The sequence below is a fragment of the Arvicola amphibius genome, chromosome 4 (assembly GCF_903992535.2).
Source record: "Arvicola amphibius chromosome 4, mArvAmp1.2, whole genome shotgun sequence".
NCBI classification, from domain to species: Eukaryota; Metazoa; Chordata; class Mammalia; order Rodentia; family Cricetidae; genus Arvicola; species Arvicola amphibius.
In genome coordinates, this window is record NC_052050.1 from 62868633 (window position 1) to 62891921 (window position 23289).

The window sequence follows — 23289 nt, forward strand, 5'->3', positions numbered from 1 at the left end:
ATCCAACCTAGGTGCTCAAAATGAACTTGAATCCTCTGAAAAAAGCAGAAATTGCTCTTAGCCACTGAACCATCTCTCCAGCTACCCTTTGTGCTTCATCTATTCTGCTGAAATTCTTGTTGCTCTGTGGCATTGGCATGGGCTTATTTGCTGTGTGATAGTCTACCACACTCCCCCTAAAGCAATGGCTTTATGACTGCTATTGTTATGATCAGTATTGCTAATAAAAAAAACTTATGATTTCTTAGTTTTATTTATGCCCCTGAGATATGTTCAACTAGATTCCTGTGTGAGTTCAAGGCCAGAATGGTCTACAGAGAGTTCCAGGATAGTCATGGCTACATAGTGAGACCGTTTTAAAAAACTCATTTCTGAAAACTTTGTGCCCAGAAAGTTTGTGCCAGCATATCATTGGTAAGACCCATGCTGGCCGTGACAGGACTGCCGCACGGCATAACATTCCAGCGTCCTCTGCTCTCCCAACAAGGGTCACAAAGTCTAGAAGTTCTCACAGCCTGGCCAGGGTGCTTCAGGAATACCCTAAGCCGTCTTTCCCGTTTCCCCTTCTTTACAGCCTTGCTCAGAGTCCTCCCATTCCTCTAAGAAAACTTTCTTCTTCAGTAGAATTTTAGCATCATCAGTCACTATGTCAAGAAAATAATTTTGCAGGTAGTAGCTCTTTCTGAAGTAAAGGCCGGTGGCTATGAGTCCGCCGGTGATGGCAAACGCTTTCTCCAGGTATCTCACCAGCTTGTCCCCCACAGACTCATCCTTCTCACATGACAGCAAATGAGGTGACCTAATGGTGGACTCAAGCTCCTCCACAGGCAGGGACAAATCCCTGGCCATGCTTTCCAGTGACTCGTCATCCAGCCCAAAGCAAGACCTGTAGTGGGTCAGGGTCTTCTCCAGCTCCTCAATGTCATCCTTGAAGAAAACCATCATAGGGATGGTGGCCAATGCTCCAGACTTCAGAGCCTCCAGCCAGATCTTCTGTTTCAGGACATCTTTCTTGCGGTCAATAGCTGCCTCGGTTACGTTAGGGAGGCACTGCATGAAGATGTGGCGCTTGTGCGCCGGCAGCTCCTTCAAAAGGGTGGACTCCAGGTGAGGAAAATCAAAACGCGCTACCTCAATGCTAGAGACCAAAAAGACACGCGTGAAGGCCGTGCCGGCCTTCTGGAGACTCTCCACACAGTTTTTTCGGATAGACTCCAGGGTTTTTTCTTTACTGTAGTTGTTGGGTGTACATTTTTCCTGATTCCACAAATCACTATCAATTTTTGTCCGAACGAAATAGAACTTCTTTTTCATTTTTTCAATGGCCTTGGCCAACTGGGCATCGTTCTCTTTAAAGCGAGTGGCTGAGATGATGAAAAAAAAGTCATACTCCTGGAACTTCATTTTTTTCAGATATTCTTCTGGTTTAAGGGTAGTTGAGCCAACCCCAGGGAGATCCCAGATGGTCACGTTAGGGAACTTCGAGTGGGTATACTTCTCTCTAACCATTGTGGTCTCTACCACTCCGCTCTTAGCTGAGTCAGTCTCTTCATTTCCTATGCCCCGCAGGGCATTGATGAAAGTAGACTTTCCTGCCCCCGTCTCCCCTGTCACTGCAATGCTCAGAGGGGCCTTCTCGACCTCTGCCAAAGCAGCATTGATTGTAGAAATTGTCTTCTGTATGTCCCCTTGCTCCACAAATCTCTGGATTGAACTGATGGTCTCCTCAGAAATGACTTTGCTTTCCATCTTGAAAGTTTGGAAAAATGCATTAAAGCTGGAGGCCATATTGTGGGCATTTGTATCAGGGGTGGAAGAAGTCTGACCCATGGCAGCAAAGACACTGGAGGGAAAGCCAAAGTGGGAAAGAAAGTCAAAGGTTAGTATAGCAGGGAAGGGCGCAACTCTGCCTTAGAGCAGAAGCTGCTCTCGGAACTCACACAAGGACTGGGAGCCTTGCCCTGCTCTGTTCATTGAGGTTTCCAAGACTTGCCTGCTTTGCTTCCCCAAGAAACTGTTCATTAATTCCAAGATCTGCTTTCTCAATCCAAACTTTTAAACCTATATTATTCTCCATCTTGTTTTATTTTGATTATTTTGGGGGAAAAAAAGTTTGGACACAACTCCATCTAATAAGCAGAAGGAGAAATGGCACCGTGTGGCAGCCTGCTCACACGGTGACAGTGCCTGACTTGGAGGTGTCCCGCAGAATGAGAGTGTAACAGAGAGAGGCACAGTATTTGCCTAGCTTGCACCCGGCCCTGGGGTCAGTCCACTCTACCACACACACACACACACACACACACACACACACACACACACACACACACGAAAATCGAGACCTACCATAAAGTCAGGAGACAATATGAGGCTCCTAAAAGAGCAAAGAGACAGAACAATGTGAGATAGAGCCTAGGTGGAAAGATGACAGCAGTTGAGGACACTCGCTGTTCTTACATGGGACCAAGTCCCAGTACCCGGATCAGGTGGCTCAGAACCACCTGTAACTACAGCTCTAGGGGATCTGACTCCTTCTTCTGGACTCTGAGGGCACCTGCAATCACATACATATACCCCACATGAAGACAAACACATTAATTAAAATAAATCCTAGCAGTAAACCCCACTACTTCTCTATAAAAGACAAATATTACCAGGAGACTGACAAGATAATCACAAAGTAGGAGAAAACACTTGCAAAGTCACATTTAATAAAAGACTGTGACCATGCCAGGTGGTGGTGGCACCTACCTTTAATCTCAGCACTTGAGATTAAAGCCTGGTCTACATGGTGAGTTCCAAGACATCCAGGGCTACATAGAGATACCCAGTCTCAAAATACCACAAGTAAAATACAAAAAAAAAAAAGGAAAATGGAACACTCACTCCTGAAGACAGCATGGCAGTTCCTTTAACACTAAACTAAAGTCGACATATGTGCTCCTATACATTTTCATGTTTGTTCCCACAAAAATATACATGTGGATGTTTCTAGGTGGTTTATTCATAATTACAAACCTGGGAAATAGCCAGGACACCCTTTGGTAGGTGAATGAGCTAGGAAGATGTGGAATCCCCAAGATGACCACGTACTATTCAGAAGTCCAAGAGCGGAACTATTAAGCCATGAAAAGACTAGGGGGAGAAAAGTCACCTACAAAGGCTACATGACTCTGCAGCTCATCACACATACTGAGTGACCTTCCAGATATGGCAAAGTTATGGGAAATCAATCCATGGGTGGCCCTCGTGGAAGCCTGAGCAAAAAGGCAACACAAAGGATTGTGGGCAGTAAAAACCCTCAGTGGGACATCATAGTTGGGTGTGTGCTGAGATGCATCTGGATGAACATGACCTGGAGGGAACTGTCACAGTCTCTGGGCATTCTCTGACCATAACCTGACAGCGACAGCTCACTATTCTGGTGGGGATGCTGGTGATGGACGAGACCATGCAGATGTGAGGACTGCAGTCTGTGGGGGAAACCATGCATGTGTGGTGACTGCAGTCTGTGGGGAAACCATGCATGTGTGGTGACTGCAGTCTGTGGGGAGACCATGCATGTGTAGGGGGGGACTGCAGTCTATGGAGAGACCATGCATGTGTGGGGACTGCAGTCTGTGGGGAGACCATGCATGTGTAGGGGGGACTGCAGTCTATGGAGAGACCATGCATGTGTGGGGACTATAGTCTGTGGGGGAGACCATGCATGTGTGGTGACTGCAGTCTGTAGGGGAAACCATGCATGTGTGGTGACTGCAGTCTGTGGGGAGACCATGCATGTGTAGGGGGGACTGCAGTCTATGGAGAGAGCATCCATGTGTGGGGACTGCAGTCTATGGAGAGAGCATCCATGTGTGAAGACTGCAGTCTTTGGGGGAAACAATGCATGTGTGGAGACTGCAATCTATGGAGAGACCATGCACATGTGGGGACTGCAGTCTGTAAGAAATCACTACCTTTCACTTGATTTCTCTGTGAAACTAAAACTTCTCTAAAAAAGTAAAATCTTAATATGTGTATATATATGAAATCCCTCTGGGACATTCAATGAGATTCCTTTAAATTACATTTTATTTATTTTGTATGTATATAGGGCTGTATAGGGGTGGGGTGCACAAGCAGAGGTAAAATAACTCATGAGAGTTGGTTCTCTCCTTCCACCATGCAGCGCCTAGAGGCTGAATTCAAGTCATCAGACTTGGTGTCCAGTGCCTTGACCTTCTGAGGCATCTCGTGGCTCAATGGGATTTCCACCTGCACTGAGCCCCCTCCTTACCCTGCTCCAGTGTGTGTAGAAAGAGTCCAAACACATCGCAGGAAGCCAGGCACCTGGGGGACTGACTCCTGAAGAATGTCTCACAGGTAGAAGAGACAGAGTGAATGACACATGAGCAGGGGTTGAGGAGGACATTGTCAGTCTCACCAAGAAGAACCCTCTGTCCCTTTGGATCTGCCATGACCTCTCAGGTCACAGAAGATTTATGACACAGGACACAAGAAAAAAAATCCCAAGTCTAGGACTAAACATAGTGAATGAGATGCAAACCCTCTATATGGAACCTCATAGAGAAGGGGTAAAATTGTTACCTCAGGAAACCAAGCGAGCACCAGGATAGGTGTTAGGGCACAGGGCAGGCTGAAGAAAATTCTCTGGCTACAGTGAGGGAGGAGGCACTTCTACTGGGGCCTCGCTGGCAGTTGCTTGTTAGAGGCATGGGTCTCCTCTTTGTTTCTACCACTTAGGGCAATAAGTGTCAACTCCAGACCTAGGCTGGTAGAAATTGCAGCGTCTATGAATGTGCTAATCAGATCTGGAGCCATTAGTGTCCCCCTGACTGTTTACATAGGTTGACTGGTTACTCGGTATCCTCTATGCATGCTGGGAGAAAAAAAGGTGGCACACTGATTTAAAAAACAATCACAATCCGTGTGCTGGGGTGGTGGTGGCACACGCCTTTAATCCCAGCACTGGGGAGGCAGAGGCAGGTGGATCTCTGTGAGTTTGAGGCCAGCCTGGTCCACAAGAGCTAGCTCCAGGACAGGCTCCAATAGCTACATCCAAAAGCTACAGAGAAACCCTGTCTTGAAAAACCGAGAGAGAGAGAGAGAGAGAGAGAGAGAGAGAGAGAGAGAGAGAGAGAGAGAGAGAGAGAGAGAATCTGTGCCCCATTCATAATTTTACTGAAAATAAACCTTTTAGCTCTTTACTAACCACCTAATAGTGTAGTGTAGTGCACTAGCCTTCCCCTCCAGAATTCCCTGATGATTTAATACCTTTCTTACCTAACTTTCTCCAGTAAGGAGTTCACCAGATGTGCACTTGACAGCCAGGGATCTCTCTCTCTCTCTCTCTCTCTCTCTCTCTCTCTCTCTCTCTCTCTCTCTCTCTCTCTCTCTCTCTCTTTCTCTCTCTCTCTCTCTCTCTCTCTCTCTCTGTGTGTGTGTGTGTGTGTGTGTGTGTGTGTGTGTGAAAACTCATATCTGATTTTTATGGGGCAAAAGAATTCCATCCCTGGAACCTGATAGGGCTAGGGAATTGCTGGTTATAAGGGTATATATGACTGGAAATGTTTGTATTGGAGGGAGAAAAAGAAGGAATAAGAAGAAGAATAAAGAGCCATGGACCATCATCTGAAATTACCTTAATGTGACATATTTCCCAACCTTCCCCTCATTGTGATTATTTTTCTTACAAATGCTTTCTTGTTTAAGTTGAGAGAGAGAGAGAGAGAACCTGTTGTGAGTAGATTTCTTAACCCTCAGATTCAAGCCCCCTTCGCTTTTTGTGGTGTCTTTAATTGAACCCTGGGAGGGATTCCTGAGAAGCTGGACTTTTAAGGATCAGGTTAAGACGGGAACTTCTCAAGCATCCAACATGTGTATACAGTAGCAACTATCTCACCCAGCAGCAACTCTGAGAAAATGCACTAAGTGTGAGAATGAGCAAGTCTAAGGACAAGAAGAGTGAACTCCCAGAACCTTGTCTTCTGTTTGGAGTACATCTATCCACTGAGAAGCAGGGGCAAAATGAGAGGGAAAGTAATGTCCTCTGAAGCCTTGTGTTGGGGGAGGCAAGTGTTCTTCTGCACACTCTCTCTGTCCTAACAACCCTGTAAACACAGTGTAATGACTTCCGCCTTAAAAGTAAGCACCTTTTTTTATAGGGTTCTGAGAATTGAACTCATGTCCTTGTGCATGCTAAGCAAGCACCCAGCTCCCGCCACCTTAAGATTTAGAATAAAAGAAACTGAGAAATTGAGAGACATGAAGCAGGGGAGTCCTACTGTTCCCTAAGATCAGAGCTGGGGTTCAAGGTTGACGTTCTGAGAACAGAGTTCTTTGCAGAGGTCAAGCCCACATCTAGAGAAATCGAAGTTCAGAAAGACACATAAACTCTTGAGTTTGTGGTTAGAGAATGCTTCTTGTCCTCCAAGTCAACGGTGTTTAGATATTTCATAGGGGATTAGGAGATGTCTAGTGCCAGGTGTTTCCAGTATACAGTCCCTATTCTTTGACACCCCTGGCTTTTCTATAGCCTGGCTATGAATGCTTTCTGAAAATATTACAGATATTAAGTTCTCTGAATGGCTTTTAGCTGTCTTCTTCCACCCATCCTGCCCCTCAGCCTAAGTCCTTGGCACCCACAACCACATTAGGCATGCAAGCTGTTCCACCCTCAGACCTACAGCCTATAATCCTATTAGTAGACCTGTGTTAATTAAAAATATCTATCTTCTCACTCACCAGCTCCCTTGAGAAAAAGATTTCTGGTAGCAGAATTGAGCTCCTAACCTTCCCGCTGGAAGAGCCGAGAACAGATCCAGTGAAGAGCTCCCACAGCATCAGGTACAGTGAGAGCACACATACCTGTACAGATCAGACTTGGCTCGGGAATCCCAGTGAGCTGCGCCTGTGTGACTCCTGCAGAAGAGGCCAGGCTGTGTTTGAAGAGCTCTGAAGTTTATCCCTAGCTGCTGCCCTGCCCTCACAGGAGTCCAGGCAACAGCAGGAGGGAGCCGTACCAACAGTGCAGAGTAGGAACGTCCAAAAACATGAAAATGAAAGTAAACTTCTCATGTAACAGTTCCTAGGTATAGAAACTGAAAGCCACTGGGGCCATAGAGTTGGGTCTCCCTGCTTTTGTTACAATAATGAGGCGCAGGAAATCTGGGCAGGAGTGATGGAGGAGAGTTATCTGTCTATGTTACTTTCATTGGTTAATTAATAAAGAAAACTGCCTTGGCCCTTTAAGAGACAGAAAATTAGGTAGGTGGAGTAGACAGAACAGAATGCTGGGAGAGTTGGGGAGACGCTTCAGGAAGTCGCCATAGTGAGTCTCCATGCTTCTCCTCTCCGAGATGGACGCAGGTTAAGATCTCTCCTGGTAAGCCACACCTCGTGGTGCTACACGGATTAATAAATATGGGTTAAAGGAAGATGTGAGAATTAACCAATAAGAGGCTATAGATAATGGGCCAGGCAGTGTTTAAAAGAATACAGTTTCCGTGTAATTATTTCGGGTGTAAAGCTAGCCGGCGGCTGGGTGGCCGGACGCAGCCCGCCGCTCATTCTACACAGGAGAATGCAGTGTCCAAGGAGGGGTCATTTCATCAAGCCCCTGAGGCTGTATTTATGCCATCCAAGAGCTGAACCAGATCTCAGAGCCCACAAACCCACTCATGACCTTGTTCCACCACCTACACAACTGGTCTCTGTGGGGATAATAAACTAATGTGCTTCCTTTACACCTCTGTCCTAGGTGCAGACTTTCCAAAACTCTCTGAGTCTCCTCATTAACTCATTATGGACTCTCAGCGAATCTCCAGATCCCACATAGGAAATAATAAATAAATAAATAAATAATACTTGCTTGCTCAGGCTTGGCAGTTTGCTAAACTAGCTCTCAGGACTCCAGAGTGTGCTAGATTCACAACTTCAGTTTCATTGCAAAAAGAATGCATAGGGCAGGTCTAGGAGGGAGCACAGAGCATGCCTCCCTCCTCCCTGGAATCAGGATACACCCTCCTCCAAGCATATTGGTGCATTAATCACCCACGAGGCTCCACTGAGTTTTATAACCTAGGGATGATGCTATCTGCCTCTAGGCCCTTCCCCTACACTGATGACTCTCACTGAGAGAGGAGCTGTCAGGGTAACTAGAAGCATCCCCAGCATCTGAGTCCCTCTGAATGGGAGAGGGGAATAGCCCCAGTTGAGCTCCATTCATCCAGAAAAAGAGAAGTTGCCAATACTGAAATAAAAACAATATCACCACAGGTATAAACATTGAACAGCATAGTGATTCCCTATAGATGCTGTAACAAGCTAGGCAGTGCAAATGCATTATGGTGCTGCAGTTAAGAAATTCAACCAGAGTTCCACTAGGCTAAATTCAAGACATCTGCAGGGCTGTAGCCCAGGAGGGAGAGTGCTCGCCTGGCACTCATGAAGCCAATGGTTCCATCCTTGGCACGGCATAAACTGGGCTCGGTGGCATGCACCTGTGATTCCAGCGCTTGGGAAGTTGAGGCAGGAAGATCAGAAACTTAAGGTCAAGTACAAAGTTAGCTTGTGTTACTTGAGACCATCTCATAAAAACAGGAAGTGGGGAAGGGAGGAAGGAAGAAAAAGACAGCCAGCTAGACATCCGCAAAGCTGAAGGAGAACGTTTGTCTTGCTAGTTCTAGAAGCTTCTCAGATTCCTTGGCCCTCTTCAAAGCTAGCCAAGCTGCGTTTCTCTCACCCCTCCTCAGTGATCATGCCTTCACTCCGCTTTTCCCTCCTGCCTCCCTCTTCTAGTTTTAAAACTTCTATGAACACTAAAAAAGCCAGGCCAACTCTCCTAACACGCACACACCGTGCACTTACCTTCACCGGCAGGTTTCCATCCCCTTGTAACCTGGCACTGTCGGTGTTCTGGGGATGACTATATGGGTATCTTCGGGGCTAGGGCATGTTGCATTATTCTGACTATTGCAAACACAGAAGGAAACCGTGCACGTAGATGCATCCTGGCAAACTTGGATACAAAATGGACAAACTCTTCGTCAGAAATAATTTTGAAATTATAAAAACCCGTTTTGCCAAGGAAGTGGCAGACTTGGCATAAAGCCAGGTGGTTTTCCTCGTGCTGCCAAGACAGGGCAGTCAGCCCACTCAGGCTTTTCCTGAGAGTCCCAGCACAATAGGACTGACTTCCCGGTTCTAGCCTTTGGCAATTCTTTCTGTAAACATCTTAACCTAGGAAGTGGCAGGGTCTTTCTAATTTGTGAGGGTCTTCCCATCCTGTTTTGCCTCCTTATTTATTCCATCACCAACATAGCAATCCCGTGTGAAATTCCTGAGAACCCCCTGCTGGTCCAGAGAAGGCATTTAACAACAGTCAAGGGAAATAGTTTTTGAGCAAAGACTAAGGAGGGACCCACAGCTCTGAGCACTGTAGCACAGCACCCCACAGTGCCGCCCCCCCCACCCTCCAGCCCAGCATCTAGCTGCCTGGTACTGTGCAGCCCCACGGTCCTGCACTTCACATGGAGTACCATTGAGGATTTTTAGGAAGAATTTGACTTTTTTCATTTTATTGACACATACCAGTTGTGCATTTTCCTGTTAATTGCATTAGCATACTCTAATTATATACGTGGTTTCAAGACATCGTCTGCATGCGTGTGATACACTTGGGAGTATACGTAGCCCTACTGCCCCGTTGTCTTCATTGCACAGAGTTCAATTTCCACACTTATAGATTGGTTGTGTGGTGGCCAGTGCACCCTGCCTGACCTTCCCGATTCCTGGTAATTCCTTTCAGTTCCTCCTCAGTTTCCACACGTGAGAAAGCTCAGTCTCTCATTACTAGACCCAGGGTCTTTAGTTTTCACACATTTTGCTGTAAACAGGTTATCTTTGGCTTCCTGTGTGAAAAGCTGTCTCCTCTTGACTGCAGGTATGAACAGTATGTCTCAGTCATGTGCAGACGACCACTTCTGTGTATCCCCAGCAGTGACAGGGCTGGACCCAAGGGCAGTCCTAATAATACTGGTTCTCATCTACGTGTGGGCTACTGGTATTTCCTTTTTTCACAAAGGGATATTCAGATCATTTGCCTACTTTAAACACTATATTTTTTTTTAAAGACGGGGTCTCACTGGTAGCCTTGGCTAGCCTAGAAATCAGTATGTAGACCACACTGATCTCAAATTCAGAGATCTGCTTCTGCTTCCTGAGTGCTGGGATTAAAGACACCTTAATGGACTAAATTTGGATTCCTTTCTGTTCTCTGTGGATATGGAGCCTGTCCTCTTCTCGTTGAGGATTCTGTTCACTTGGTGACTCTCTGCTATTTGGAAGCCGTTAGTCTGACGAAAGCCACACGTGGACTCCTGTTTCTCAGCACCACCTTACCAGTGTCCACACGTGGACTCCTGTTTCTCAGCACCACCTTACCAGTGTCCACACGTGGACTCCTGTTTCTCAGCACCACCTTACCAGTGTCCACACGTGGACTCCTGTTTCTCAGCACCACCTTACCAGTGTCCACACGTGGACTCCTGTTTCTCAGCACCACCTTACCAGTGTCCACACGTGGACTCCTGTTTCTCAGCACCACCTTACCAGTGTCCACACGTGGACTCCTGTTTCTCAGCACCACCTTACCAGTGTCCACACGTGGACTCCTGTTTCTCAGCACCACCTTACCAGTGTCCACACGTGGACTCCTGTTTCTCAGCACCACCTTACCAGTGTCCACACGTGGACTCCTGTTTCTCAGCACCACCTTACCAGTGTCCACGTGTGGACTCGTTTCTAGCATCACCTTACCAGTGTCCACGTGTGGACTCGTTTCTCAGAATCACTTTACCAGCGTCTTGAACTTTCTTTTTCTCTTACTCCATTTCTAGCCACTTGGGTCTTTGATCAATTCGAGTTGCTTTTTGCCCAGGTTGAAAGATAGACATTTTATTCTTCTGCATGTACACACCCTGCTTCCCTACCACCATACCTTACCTGTCATTTCTGCTTGTTTCTGGCACCTCACCTTTGTTGAGAATATATGGGGAGGTTAGAGCGATAGCACCACAGTTAAGAGCATTAGCTGCTCTTGAGGAGGAGCCAGGTTCAATTCCCAGCACCCACATGGAGGCTCACAACTATCTGTAATTCCATCCAAAGCCCTCTTCTGAACTCTGCAGGTACCGCACACACATGGTGTAGATAATAAACACTGGAAACGCATCTGTATACGTAATCTCAAAAAAAATGCTTTAAAGAGAATATGTTGGCTATAAAAGGTAGTTTAAAACTGAGAAATTCATGAAGTACGGTATTTTCTTAAGGATGCATTTTATTTCTAAGTATGTGTTTGTATGAGTGTAAGTAACCTGAAAGGCTTGAAGAGGGTGCTGAAACCCCTACAGCTGGAGTCACAAGCAGTTGTGAGCCACCATGTGAGTGCTGGAAAGCAAACTCAGGTCTTCTACAGGAGCAGCAAGCACTCTCAGCAACTGCTCATAATGTACGGTTTGACAGTTCTAAGAAGTACTTGGGTAAAGCATTTGCCTGCCATGCCTACAAGCCAGGGCCGCAGATGAGTGAGTTTATCCTGGGGTATCTGTCTTGTCTATTGCTCTGTTTATCTGAGATTTTATATATATTAATATCACACCGCTTTCGTCACTGTGGCTATCTGCACCATGTTGTCTAGCCTGGCCCCAAACTTAGTATGTAAAGGGACTTTGTCATTTATCGAGCTCTTTGCTAGCAGTTACACTGAAGAGAAGCTAAAGAAGTTTAAAAAATAAGTAAATAAAGAAATAGCTTGGAATTGAGGATTTTGGTTCAACTGTTTCTACTATAAGGAGTAATGTACAGATAAAGCAATCACATCAAAATACTAATGTCACTCTTCACGGGGGTGGGGAGAGGATAGAGAAAGAGGGCGGAAGAGAGAGGGGGAGGGGGAAAGGGATCTATGAGGGCCAGGCACTACTACTTTGATATTAATTTCTGCTATAAGAGCGCCACCTACTGTCTGGTTTTAGAATGCAATGCTAAGGTTGGTTCAAATCCTCTTTACCTTGAAAAATGAAACAAAAACATTATCCTCCGGCCTCTGCACATGCACACCCGGATATGCACATCCACACACATGTATATAAACTCCCCCCGCACACACACACACACAAAAACTTGCAGTTACATACTGCACTTCACAAATTCAATGACAAAGCATAAAAACCGCTTGTTTTTACTGTTTAAAATAAACATAAACTATATACACTGTGGAGCCAGAATGACCGTCACAGAGTGTGGATGATAGTCCGGCTTCGAAGTTGCTGAATATACTCTTTGGCATGGTCAACTGTTGTCTTGGGTGCTTCGGGTAGGGGTGGGGGTCCTTCCACCAGCTTCACAAAATAGTGGCAATAGACCTTCTCCATGATACCAAAGCGACCTCTGCCATGGTAACGGAGGCGCTTCAGGCATTGGCCTCTTCCTGAGGTGGACTCAGCTACAGAGAAAAGAAAGAGAATTATGGGCATGTCTGCTGTCCACGGGACTGCACCTGCACCAGCTGAGCAAGGCCTGACCCATCTTTCACTAGATCCTAAGAAGAGGGAGCTTGCCGGTCGCTGGAACACTCATCTCACCACAAGTCTCTTGAGCACTGAGTAGGAGGTGAAGTGAAGCATGGACCCTGCTGCCGCACAGTTTATGTTGGAGGAAGAGAGGAAATATGGTGACACCTTCAATTAATGCAAGTTTCGTGAATTAAACAAATCTGACTAACATGACATACTGATGGGATGTAGCGGTGTCTCTGAAACTTGACCTGAGACCAGAATCACCCTCCATCCCTGTTCCTGTGAGAGGGCAGTAAACACATCTTGATCCGAGTACACTCTGCTTGTTTAGGAAGACAACAGGGGCACACTGACACCAACCACGTTTAAGAGGCGCACAAAGAGGAAATGAGAGACAAGCATAGGGGAACAGATTCTATATGGGCCTACAAGCAAAAGAAAATTCCATTCCCTAGCACACATATAAGAAAGGCAAGAATGGGGCTGGTAAAATGGCTCAGCATGTAAAGCTCTTGCCATGAGAGCTTGACAACCCAAGTTTGCCCTTGGAATCCACATAAAGGCCAAAGAGATATGATTCCACGAAACTGTCTTCTGACCTCCACAGGCAACTATGGTGCATGTGCATATGTACATAGCTTGGATACTCTGAACAGTGCCCCAGTGAACACAGGCGTGCAAGTGTCTATAGTATGCTGACTAAGTCCTTTGGATGCGTGTTGTGGTGGTGAGGCTGCATCATGTGCTTGGTCTGTTCTTGCTTTTGAGAGCTCTTCATATTGATTTCCTCAGTGGCTGTACTAGTTTATATTCCCACCAGGAGAGGTTTAAGGTTCCCACTGCCATTCTGGCTGAGGATATTAAATTTTTGTTCATGTAGTTTATATTTTTTTTTAAGAACTGTGTAATTCATTTGCTTGCTCACTGATTGACAATTCAGTAGTTTTGGTCCGTCTGTTTCTCTCTCTCTTATATAGATCAGCAGGTCCTCCACAGTGATGACTAGAAGGCTCAGTCACTCTTATGGCAGAGGCACATTATAAAAAAGACCCTTATAGTTTACATGCAATCCTTTAGTCACCTCCCCCCAACAACCACCCCCACCCTGAGATAGTCTCTCTGTGTAGATTTAGTGGTCCTGGAACTCACCATGTAGACCTTGAACTCACAGAGTCGCCTATCTCTACCTCTACCTCCTGGGTACTGGTACTAAAGGTGTGTGCACCCCAACCAACAATTAATCCATCTTTTAGATGACTTGTAGTCATTCTTAGTTTTACTGTGGCTAAAGGGTAGCAGCATGAGCCAGTTCTAAAATCCTTGTGTAATAAGCACTGATGAGAGAGCCCACGCCCTCAGTCCCAGTATGAACAGGCGGCTAGAAGCTAGTACAACTGTCACTCATGACAGGTTAACACTGCAGTGCTATGGGCTAAAGAAAGTCCTTACCAGAGCAAGCGACTGGCCTAAGTATTCAGACACCAAAGAACATTTTCACCAAACTCGGCATCAAGTCAAAGACATCCCTGCTGCTAAAGATAGAAGAATTCTTACCTATATATAAGTTGGATCTGAATTCCACATTATGGTCTCTCACTGCCATGTCTTGTGCTTCTAAGAGTACCTTGAACAACAAGAAAGGCCTGTTCATATAGCTGATTCTGAACTAAAGTGAGATGAAATATCTCATCTTTTATTATGTCTAAAATGTGCCTAATCAAACCTTCACTCCACAGTAAACTTTTATTTATTTATTTATTTATTTATTTATTTATTTATTTATTTATTTATTGGTGGGTTGTCTTTTTTTGTTATTGTTTTTTGTTTTTTGAGACAGGGTTTCTCTGTAGCCTTGGAGCCTGTCCTGGAACTAGCTCTAGTAGACCAGGCTGACCTTGAAGTCACAGAGATCCTCCTGTCTCTGCCTCCCGAGTACGGGGATTAATTAAAGGCATGTGCCACCACTGCCCAGCTTTGTCTTGTTTTTGAGACAAGAGCTTACTCTGTAGCTCTGGCTGCCCTGGAACTCACAGAGACTGACATGCCTCTTGCTCCCAAGAGTGCTGGAATTAGAGGCATGCGCCACCATTCCCAGCCACAGTGAAGTTTTTAAAGGCATCAAACGCTGGTTGCACCAAGGAAAAGGAACAATGAGCATCCCTTCCTCAAAACTAATGTAGGGCCCAGCGCCCTGCTGAGGCTTGGAGGCTCTGGAAGGGAAGGGAGGAAAACCCACACCCCAGGCCACAATGAATGTGAGTCAGGGACTCAGGCTTTCTAAAAATAGAACAGCCATATGCCTAGCACATCAGTACTGTGCTCCGTGAGGCGCTGGAGACCCTAGAGCTATGTATAAATACAAACCGATGACCAGAAAGGAAGCATCAGAGACAGCAAGCTTCTGAGTCTCCTGAGTGCCATGCCAGGGCTTCTTCCGACCAACTGCTTATACAAAATCATAAATTCTCATTGTGGAAATTGGCTCCCTACCCCTCAAAAAAAGACTCTTGTGAAAAGCAAAAACTATACCAAGTCTGGGCTGGAAGTGAGGTTTAGTGGTGGATTACATTCCTAGCATATGCTCGGCCCTAAGTTTAATCTTTAACACCACTCTAAAATAGGGCCCAAGTCATTTTTCAAAAAGGCTTCTAATTATTTTATCAACAACAATAAAAGTCTGGTGCATATAAAGGCATCTGAGAAAAAATGTATGTAAAGCATCTATTTCTTAGGAATGAGGGACTTAAGAAAACCGGGAGCCCTGAATCTGTATCTCATGAAAAATACATTTACACCACAAATCTTATGAATAAAGGCTTTAGGCTTAAAGACGGCAGCATGCCCATCCCTCCCATCCAAGTCTTACCTCTTTTATTATTTGAGCCCCCTTTTTATCATTGAACTCCAACTGAGCCAAAGCCTGATCGATGGACATGCCTCGTATCTAAGGGGAAAACAAATGAAGAAACTTCTCAAAAGCAATGTTCGTTCTCAATGGCTTTAAGAACCTTACACTAACAGAATTCTAGAAACTGTGCATTAAACCCAAGCAAAATAGGAAAAAGAAAGAAAAACGATTTGAAAGGGATCCTATCTTTTAGTTAAAATCAAACTTACATGCTGTAAGCACAAAATCAACAGTTTTATGTACAGCAGTTTCAGAACTATTAAGGCAGACCCGACTGAGAAACAGGCTGATGCAAATCACACTGCTCCTCCTCACAAGCAGTAAATGCTTCTGTATTGCTGCAGTTCTCTCTCTCCTCACCAAGGAGAACATGCAAGAACCAACAGTATCATGAGGTTAAGCCTGTTTGTACAGGTGAACAAGAAGTATCCTGGGTTCTCTCCTCTCTCCCTCTTTCACCCAAACAACACTTAAGAACTGTGTCACAGCCAGGCAGTGGTGGCGCACACCTTTAATCCCAGCTCTCAGGAGGCAGAGGCAGGCGGATCTCTGTGAGTTTGAGGCCAGCCTGGTCTACAGAATGAGGTCCAGGACAGGCTCCAAAGCTACAGAGAAACCCTGTCGCAAGCACGTGCCCTAGGTCCTCTGGCTGTAGGCACTTCTGCTGCCCTTGTTTCAGTGTCTACTTCCACTGTGATTCAGTGTCTCTCTCCATGACCTGCTGGTCACTGAACACACAATGGCATTCCCTGCTCTTTGGAAAAATTTGGATACTAATGCTCATGTTCTTCAGAGAGAACTTCAGAGGGAACACGCTGCTTCTTTTCCTGAGCATTACATGGGAGGAATCATGTTAGCTTACCAGTTTTGCCAGATACCACATCTTGTCCTTGCTGTATTTTATTTGTCTCCTACAATGGTAAATTTCCTTGCAAGTAGGAAAAAAGAAAGACATGTTGTAGCAGGTTTATCAAAGAGATGTGACTTTTAGTTCCCATGCTCTGTGCCCAATGACAACACTGTTGTCACAGGAAAGAAAACACACACTACAAAGACTCCAGAGATTCTTTTTTATATACAAAATTTGCTTTATCTCAAAGTCTCATTATGTTAAAAAATTAGTAAGGAAGAAACAGAAACTGTAATTCTTTAACCAAGTAACTACTGAGCAACTCACAGTTTTTAGTAAGTTGAGTGGGGAGAGGAATCATCTTATAAACCTTTTCTTAAACTGAAACTGACAAACCAAGTGGTTTGCTCAAGACCTGAAAGCCTGGGAGAAGAGGGAAAAGACGGGCATAGGAGAAATCTAAGTCCAACATGGGTGCCTTTTATGACGGTCTGAATGAAAATGGCCCCAACAGACTCACAGGGAGTGGTATTATTTGAAAGGATTAGAATGTGTGGGCTTGTTAGAATAGGTGTGGTCTTGTTGGAGGAAGTGCGTCACTGGGGGTGGGCTTTGAGCTTTCAGAAATTCAAGCCAGGTCCAGTGGCTTTAGCTCTTTCTGCTGCCTGCCCATCATATGTAGTGCTCTCAATTATCTCTGCAGCATCATGCCTGCCTGCAAGCCACCGTGCTTCCATCATGATGATAGCAGACTAAACATCTGTACTGTAAGCCGCCCCAATTAGATGTGTTCTTTATAGGAGCTGCCGTGGCCATGGTGTCTCTTCACAGCAACAGAAATGCTAAGACACTCCCAAACTTCCTCGAGGACTCAAAAATCCACCTTCTTCCAACTATTAGCCCTATTACCACTCAAAAAAATTAAAATATATATTTTTAACTTTTTTTTTTAATTAGACAGCTGGAGCTCAGCTGTAAGAATTATTTACAAAGTCCTGGGCTTGATCCCTGAAACTGCTTACACCGTACGTGGTAATGCTTAGCAGATGTGTATGCATGCCACCACAAACTCACTTTAAGTTGCAGGCTGCTTTACATCTCAGATCAGAATAACCTCTGGCTATTTGACATATATAAAATAATAATTTTATTACTGAGCAGCTAAAAGTAAGATACATCTTTGGTAGGCATCCAATGATTCAATACAAACCTGAGGTTCAAAGGTTTATATACTTAAAAAAACAAAACACGCCGAGCGGCGGTGGCGCACGCCTTTAATCCCAGCACTCGGGAGGCAGAGGCAGGCGGATCTCTGTGAGTTCGAGACCAACCTGGTCTACAAGAGCTAGTTCCAGGACAGGTTCCAAAGCTACAGAGAAACCCTGTCTCGAAAAAACCAAAAAAAAAAAAAAAAAACCCAGTAATTGTGTCTCTATTCAAATACACAATGGCTTAGGCAACTCATGCCAACTCACCATGCTTCACTATCAGTAAACTATCAGCAGGGTGGTGGTGGTGCACAACGTTAATCCCAGCACCCAGGATGAAGAGGCAGGCGGGTCTCTGTGAGCTTGAGTCTATAAACTATAGAGTGAAAAATAGCCAGTGTTGCATAGAGTCTCTCAAAAAAAAAAAAAAAAGCAACCAAAAATTAAAAAGTCACCAAAAAGCCTCAGGCAGTGAAAAATCAGCATCTCAAGCCCTTAGGTTGGCTCAGAAGAAATGGAGTAAAGACAAGCAAATAAGCAACAGCACTGGCAATCTAAGATACAAGGCAATCTGGTATGCTTAAGTCAATTAATTAGAACATGTAAATTATTGCACAATTTCCCTTTAGCATGGAACAAAAACTCACTCTGGACACATAAGAACACGAGTACTGGTCAGGCAGGGCTAAGTGGCGCACACCTTAATTCCAGCACTTGGGAGGCAGAGACAGGCAGATCTCTGTGAGTTCAAAGCCAACCTGGGCTAAGTGTTGAATTCAATACCAAAAGGAAAAAAAAAAATTAAGAGTTTCCTTCTACCCATAAACTTACTGCTGGTCTCCGAGGTTCACCAGGCAGTTGTGGTGGGTAAACAATATTATTCTTCTTCTCCCATTTCCGAGAAATGTCGAGAGAGGCACTTGTGTGGACACACGACTGGGGTACAACTCTGAAAAGAAAGACGTCCGTAAGACGAGCACAACCTGGAGCTTTGCTGAGGTTGTGGAAGCCATATCACCACCATGTGGGCGACTGTGGGCTCACCACTGGAGTTCACTAACAGAAGTTTCAGACCACAGAGCTAGTTTAATTGGAAGCTACGATGAGAGTTTGCAGCTTGTGTAAGTCAAATGGTGTAGGTGGTAACCTACACTCTTTGCCCTGACCAGTGAATGCTGATAATTTTTTTTAAAAGATCTATTTGTTGCCAGGCAGTGATGGCGCACACCTTTAATCCCAGCACTCGGGAGGCAGAGGCAGGAGGATCTCTGTGAGTTTGAGGCCAGCCTGGTCTATAAGAGCTAGTTCCAGGACAGGCTCCAAAGCCACAGAGGAAACCCTGTCCCCCCCCCTCAAAAAAAACTATTTATTTTATGCATGTACACCTGCATGCCAGAAGACATTAGATTCAACTACAGATGACTATGAGCCACCATTGTTCCAGCTGGGAATTGAACCCAGGTCCTCTGGAAAAGCAGCTGGTGATCTTAACCACTGAGCCATCTCTCCAGCCCAAATGCTGACCATTTAGTACTAAAAAGACTGAAAGAAGACAATGGGCTTTATCCGGCCTGTGGAGTGACCCCACTCTGTCGAATACGCAAGACAGATGAATGAAACATCTAGAAGACAATATAAAACTAAAGCACAGGAAAGACAGCTGAGGACTTCAGAGTAGCTTCAGGCAATTTTTTGGGGAGGGTGGGGGATATTTGAGACAGGGTCTCACTATGTAGCTCTGGCTGTCCTGGAATTTACTCTGTAGACCAGGCTGGCCTCAAACTCACAGAGATCTGTCTAACTTTGCCTCCCGAGTGCTGGGATTAAAGGCATGCACCACCACACCTGACCTAGTTTATTATTTATATATTATAAACACGTTTATTGTATATGTATGGGTATTTTGCCTATATGTATGCCTGCACCACAGACATGTATTACCCTTGGAGGCCAAAAGAGGGCATCAGATCCCCTAGAATTGGAGTAGTTGTTAGCCAACATGTGGTACTGGGAATGGGAACCAGGTCCTCTGGAAGAGTGGCCAGTGGTGTAACTGAGCCATCCCTCCATCCCCCGTGATTATATCTTTCTATTCTCTCCCCCAGTGTCACTGACAACTGAGAGTCTTGGTGTGGGAGCCAGCAGACACCTACATAAGAGAAGGATGGAAATTTCCGACAGTAAATGACCCACCTGGAAGCCAGGAGCACCCTAGTACCCAGACTATGTTTTTGAAAGATCATTTCCTACTGGAAAGAACCAAACTTCTGGAGGAAATGGCTGGTCACAAGCAGAAAGTATGCAAGACAGGTAAGAAATAGTTTGCCAGATCACAAACCAAGCAAGCTAGCACAGAAGCACATGAAAAGGACCTGCGAGCCCCTTATGGACAGCCCCATGGGCCACAATGGGACAACACTAGCATAAGTAAAGGTAATACCCTCAGGGAGTTGAAACTGTCAAATATATTTAAGGCCATAATGAAATAGTGCAAATGAGATACTGCTTGTAAAATGCTTCACCTGACTCTTGGGACTCAGTAAACTCCAGATATAATTTTATTTTGCAGGAGGGTACATGAACTTCATTCTGTTGCTGCTGGGCGAAGCTGATGCATCAGCCTTGGCAGTATCTAACACAACATAGCGCTGATGGCCAGGATTATTGAAAATGAGGCTCACCGAACAGTTATCTGTCCTGTCTCCCCTCTAAACATACCTGTGATCTCTAGACTTTATGGTACCCAGCTTCCAACTTCCTTCTCCAGCTTGACTCCTGAGTGGTCACATTTCTGCACCATTAAAATCGTTGTGTACACTGTCACCTCTTTGGGTTTGGTTTTCGTGTGTGTAAGAAAGAAGAATGTGACTGTGTCTCAACGGCCTCTAACATTGTTTTGAATCATCACTCATGGATGACAGAACCATGAACTGCTCAGCTCTGACTTCAATCCTTCTTCTAAGAAGCCACTATGGTAAACTATTAAACAGGAGTCCTTCAGCGTGAGGTGCACCCTTCCGACGTCCCTTCATGCAACAGTGCCTTCCTCTCCTCAAATCCTTGATAATGGATTTGGCAAATTAAATATAAAGCTTGGTAAATGAAGTATGCCATGAATTAATAATGGTGAATACTTACAACATTCTCAAGACTCAAGTGGTCTTCAGCTGAATCAAGCCAGTACCAAACTACCATAATTAAAGAAAAATATCTAAACAAAGCAATTAACTTACAAGTGCTATATATGCAATCAAAACTTTCCTAAGTACACTATGGCTCCACACCAGTGCTAACTCAACTGCATTCCTTAACTTCTACGAAAGAATGTTTGTCTCCTGGCATGATGTTGCCCGGCCTAGGATCCCAACCTATGACTGGGAGGTGGAGGCCAGCCTGACCTATGTAGAGAGACTTACAAACAAAAACTAAATAAGAAGCTTATATCGAAAGGCTCCACGACGCTCTGCGAAGCAAAAGGGTCAAACTCCAGCTGCCCGAGGCGCTGAGAGACAACATCGAGAGCGTGTTCACCACAATGTCAGGAAAACTTCGAGTCTCCAAACAGTCCTTGCCCACGTAAGTAAACAGAGAAGTAACTAGGAATGTTTGCTGGTATACCACATGACGTGGAAGAATCGAATCGTGGCCAGAAAATAGAGAGAGGCTGTTCAGAAAACACTGGGCGAAGCCTCGGCGGCAACAATCTTTACAGTCTCGGGCCGTGCAGCTCTCCCACCCAAGGCCTAACGCACAGCCCTGCACACCAGAGCCCTGTGAGGGACGCGGACGCGGCGCAGCCTGGGCCGCTAGAATCTCCGTGGCGCAAGACTTACCGCAGCGTCTGCGTTGCCCAGATCCTCAGGTTAGGTATCCACAGTGCACCTACAACATGAATACGCGATGTCAGCTCTGATTCTCAGAGTCTCCCCGTTCCCAAGTGCTAGGAAAGCCTTAAGTCTTACCCAACTCTCGCAGCACAGTCGCCGCCATGCTGACCCTACGGAAGCCCCGGAGTCCAAACGCCGGCTGACAGCACGCATGCGCAGTAGGAGGCCAACGCCAACCCGGAAATTCTGAATGCGTTGTCATGGAGACCTAGAATGCGTGGTTCAGGCGAAAAGTCTGGTCAGACCAGCCTTGCTTTAGAATGAATGACCTCATAAAGACTGAAAATCAGTGGATTTCCGGAAATTCACCTGGATTCAGAAAAACTGTAGTGTCACCCATAAACAGCCTGACAGAACAGGAAAACCTGTTAATCCCAATGATTCGAGCCCAAAAATACAAAGAGAAAGACCAGCGACCCAAATCATCATGGACAAATTAATTAAGCAAGCAATTAATTAAAGCAAGCTTTTTAAATTCATGTACATGAGCTGCCTCCCCTAAGACAGGGCTCGAGAGGTTGGCACTGGATCTGAGGAAAACAAGGGTTTTTTAGTTCAGGGGGTAGAGAGCTTCCAAATGGGGGATTTGGCAAACAAAATAAGGTGGGGTTATAGGAGCAGAATATAAACATAAGTTAGTCATGACAAACTCCTGAAACAAAGACATGATAGCAAGGTGCTTGTAACAAGGTATCCATAATAACCTTTTGCAACAAAAAGTTGCGAAACGGTTTTGAAACAAAGGCATGGTTGTTGGCCTTTCCTGGAACCGACAGTACAGACCCATCTGTAGTTAAGGTTACAGGTGGGGCACAGCCCAATCCTTGAGAAACAGAGGTTTAATCATAAACAGGAATGAACCTAGTTTCTCCATACTATAAGATATCTTTTAAGCCTAAGATGGAAGGAGGCTGGTTCATCAAACTGTCTCCGCAGTGGACCTTGTTCTTGTTAGAAATGACTGCAACATCAGCATGTAAGAGAGTGGTGTTGAAGAGTCGGGAGCGCAAGGACACACTGTGATACACAAGCCAGACTCTGTCTCAAAAGAAAAGAAGCCTGGCGTAGTGGCGCATGTTTGTAATCTCAGCATAGGAGAGGCTGAAGCGGGACGATGACAAGTTCAAAGGCACACTGGACTGCAAATTCCAGGCCTTCCAGAACTACGACACCCTATCAAGAAAGAAAGGGGGTGTGTGGGGGGGGGGGGGGAGAAACATCACTCTCCTTATGCAAAGTTTGTGAACATTATTGAGAAAACTCAAAAGCCAAATTGCCAGGCATGGTGGCACACACCTTTAATCCCAGCTCTCAGGATGGCAGAGGCAGGAGCATTTCTGTGAGTTCAATGCCAGTCTGGTCTACAAAGCAAGTTCCAGGCTAGTCAGAGCTGCATAGTGAGACCTTGTCTCAAAATAAAACGAAAAACAAATGGAGGCAGTGAAATGGCTGGTTAAGGAACTTTCTGCGAAGCCTGACTCAGTCTGCAGACCCCACATCATGGAAAGAGGGAACCAACACCCGCAAGCTGTCCACTGACGACCTGATTTATTTTAACAGGCTCTCACTCGATAACCCGGGCTGCCTGGCCTGGAGCTCACGGCAATCATCCTGCATCAGCTCCCTGAGTGCCGGGATTTAGCCAGAGCTCCAAATCATTCGTTTAGTATTTAGTTAAATATATCCTTGCAACTGTCAGAGAAACACTGTCGGGGTGGGGGTGGAAGGACACTCTCAAACTGGCAAAGTACGCCGCTATGTATCTTTAAAAAAATTTTTTTAATTGGGATACTGAACTTCCCTGAAGACTAAATCGCAGAGGCTGGTTGGCGGGTTCCACCAGTCTAATCCC

At 45.4% G+C, this 23289-nt stretch overlaps 2 protein-coding genes and 1 long non-coding RNA gene across 5 annotated transcripts; 1 reads left to right on the forward strand and 2 right to left on the reverse strand.

Annotated features, from left to right (window-relative positions):
* Positions 1 to 285: 285 nt before the first annotated feature.
* LOC119812524 (T-cell-specific guanine nucleotide triphosphate-binding protein 2-like) lies at positions 286 to 7232 on the reverse strand. The gene is made up of 2 exons (XM_038327251.1): positions 6871 to 7232; positions 286 to 1843 (listed from the first exon to the last, which is right to left on the reverse strand). The coding sequence occupies exon 2, from the start codon at positions 1828 to 1830 to the stop codon at positions 541 to 543; it is 1290 nt and encodes a 429-aa protein (XP_038183179.1). The 5' UTR covers positions 1831 to 1843; positions 6871 to 7232; the 3' UTR covers positions 286 to 540.
* On the forward strand, positions 6749 to 20373 carry LOC119812526. Of its 2 annotated transcripts, none has more exons than XR_005285092.1 (3): positions 6749 to 6849; positions 19656 to 19860; positions 20120 to 20373. It is a non-coding gene; the product is annotated as an uncharacterized LOC119812526 (long non-coding RNA). The 2 variants fall into 2 exon arrangements; XR_005285091.1 differs by lacking the exon at positions 6749 to 6849 and adding an exon at positions 7325 to 7387.
* On the reverse strand, positions 12217 to 21597 carry Mrpl22 (mitochondrial ribosomal protein L22). Of its 2 annotated transcripts, XM_038327253.1 has the most exons (7): positions 21513 to 21597; positions 21384 to 21432; positions 18382 to 18499; positions 16355 to 16420; positions 15451 to 15528; positions 14139 to 14208; positions 12217 to 12511 (listed from the first exon to the last, which is right to left on the reverse strand). In XM_038327253.1, exons 1-7 carry the CDS (start codon positions 21538 to 21540, stop codon positions 12300 to 12302), a joined length of 621 nt encoding a protein of 206 aa, XP_038183181.1. In that variant the 5' UTR covers positions 21541 to 21597; the 3' UTR covers positions 12217 to 12299. The 2 variants fall into 2 exon arrangements, with proteins under 2 accessions (XP_038183181.1, XP_038183182.1); XM_038327254.1 differs by lacking the exon at positions 16355 to 16420.
* Between the last annotated feature and the right edge of the window lie 1692 nt (positions 21598 to 23289).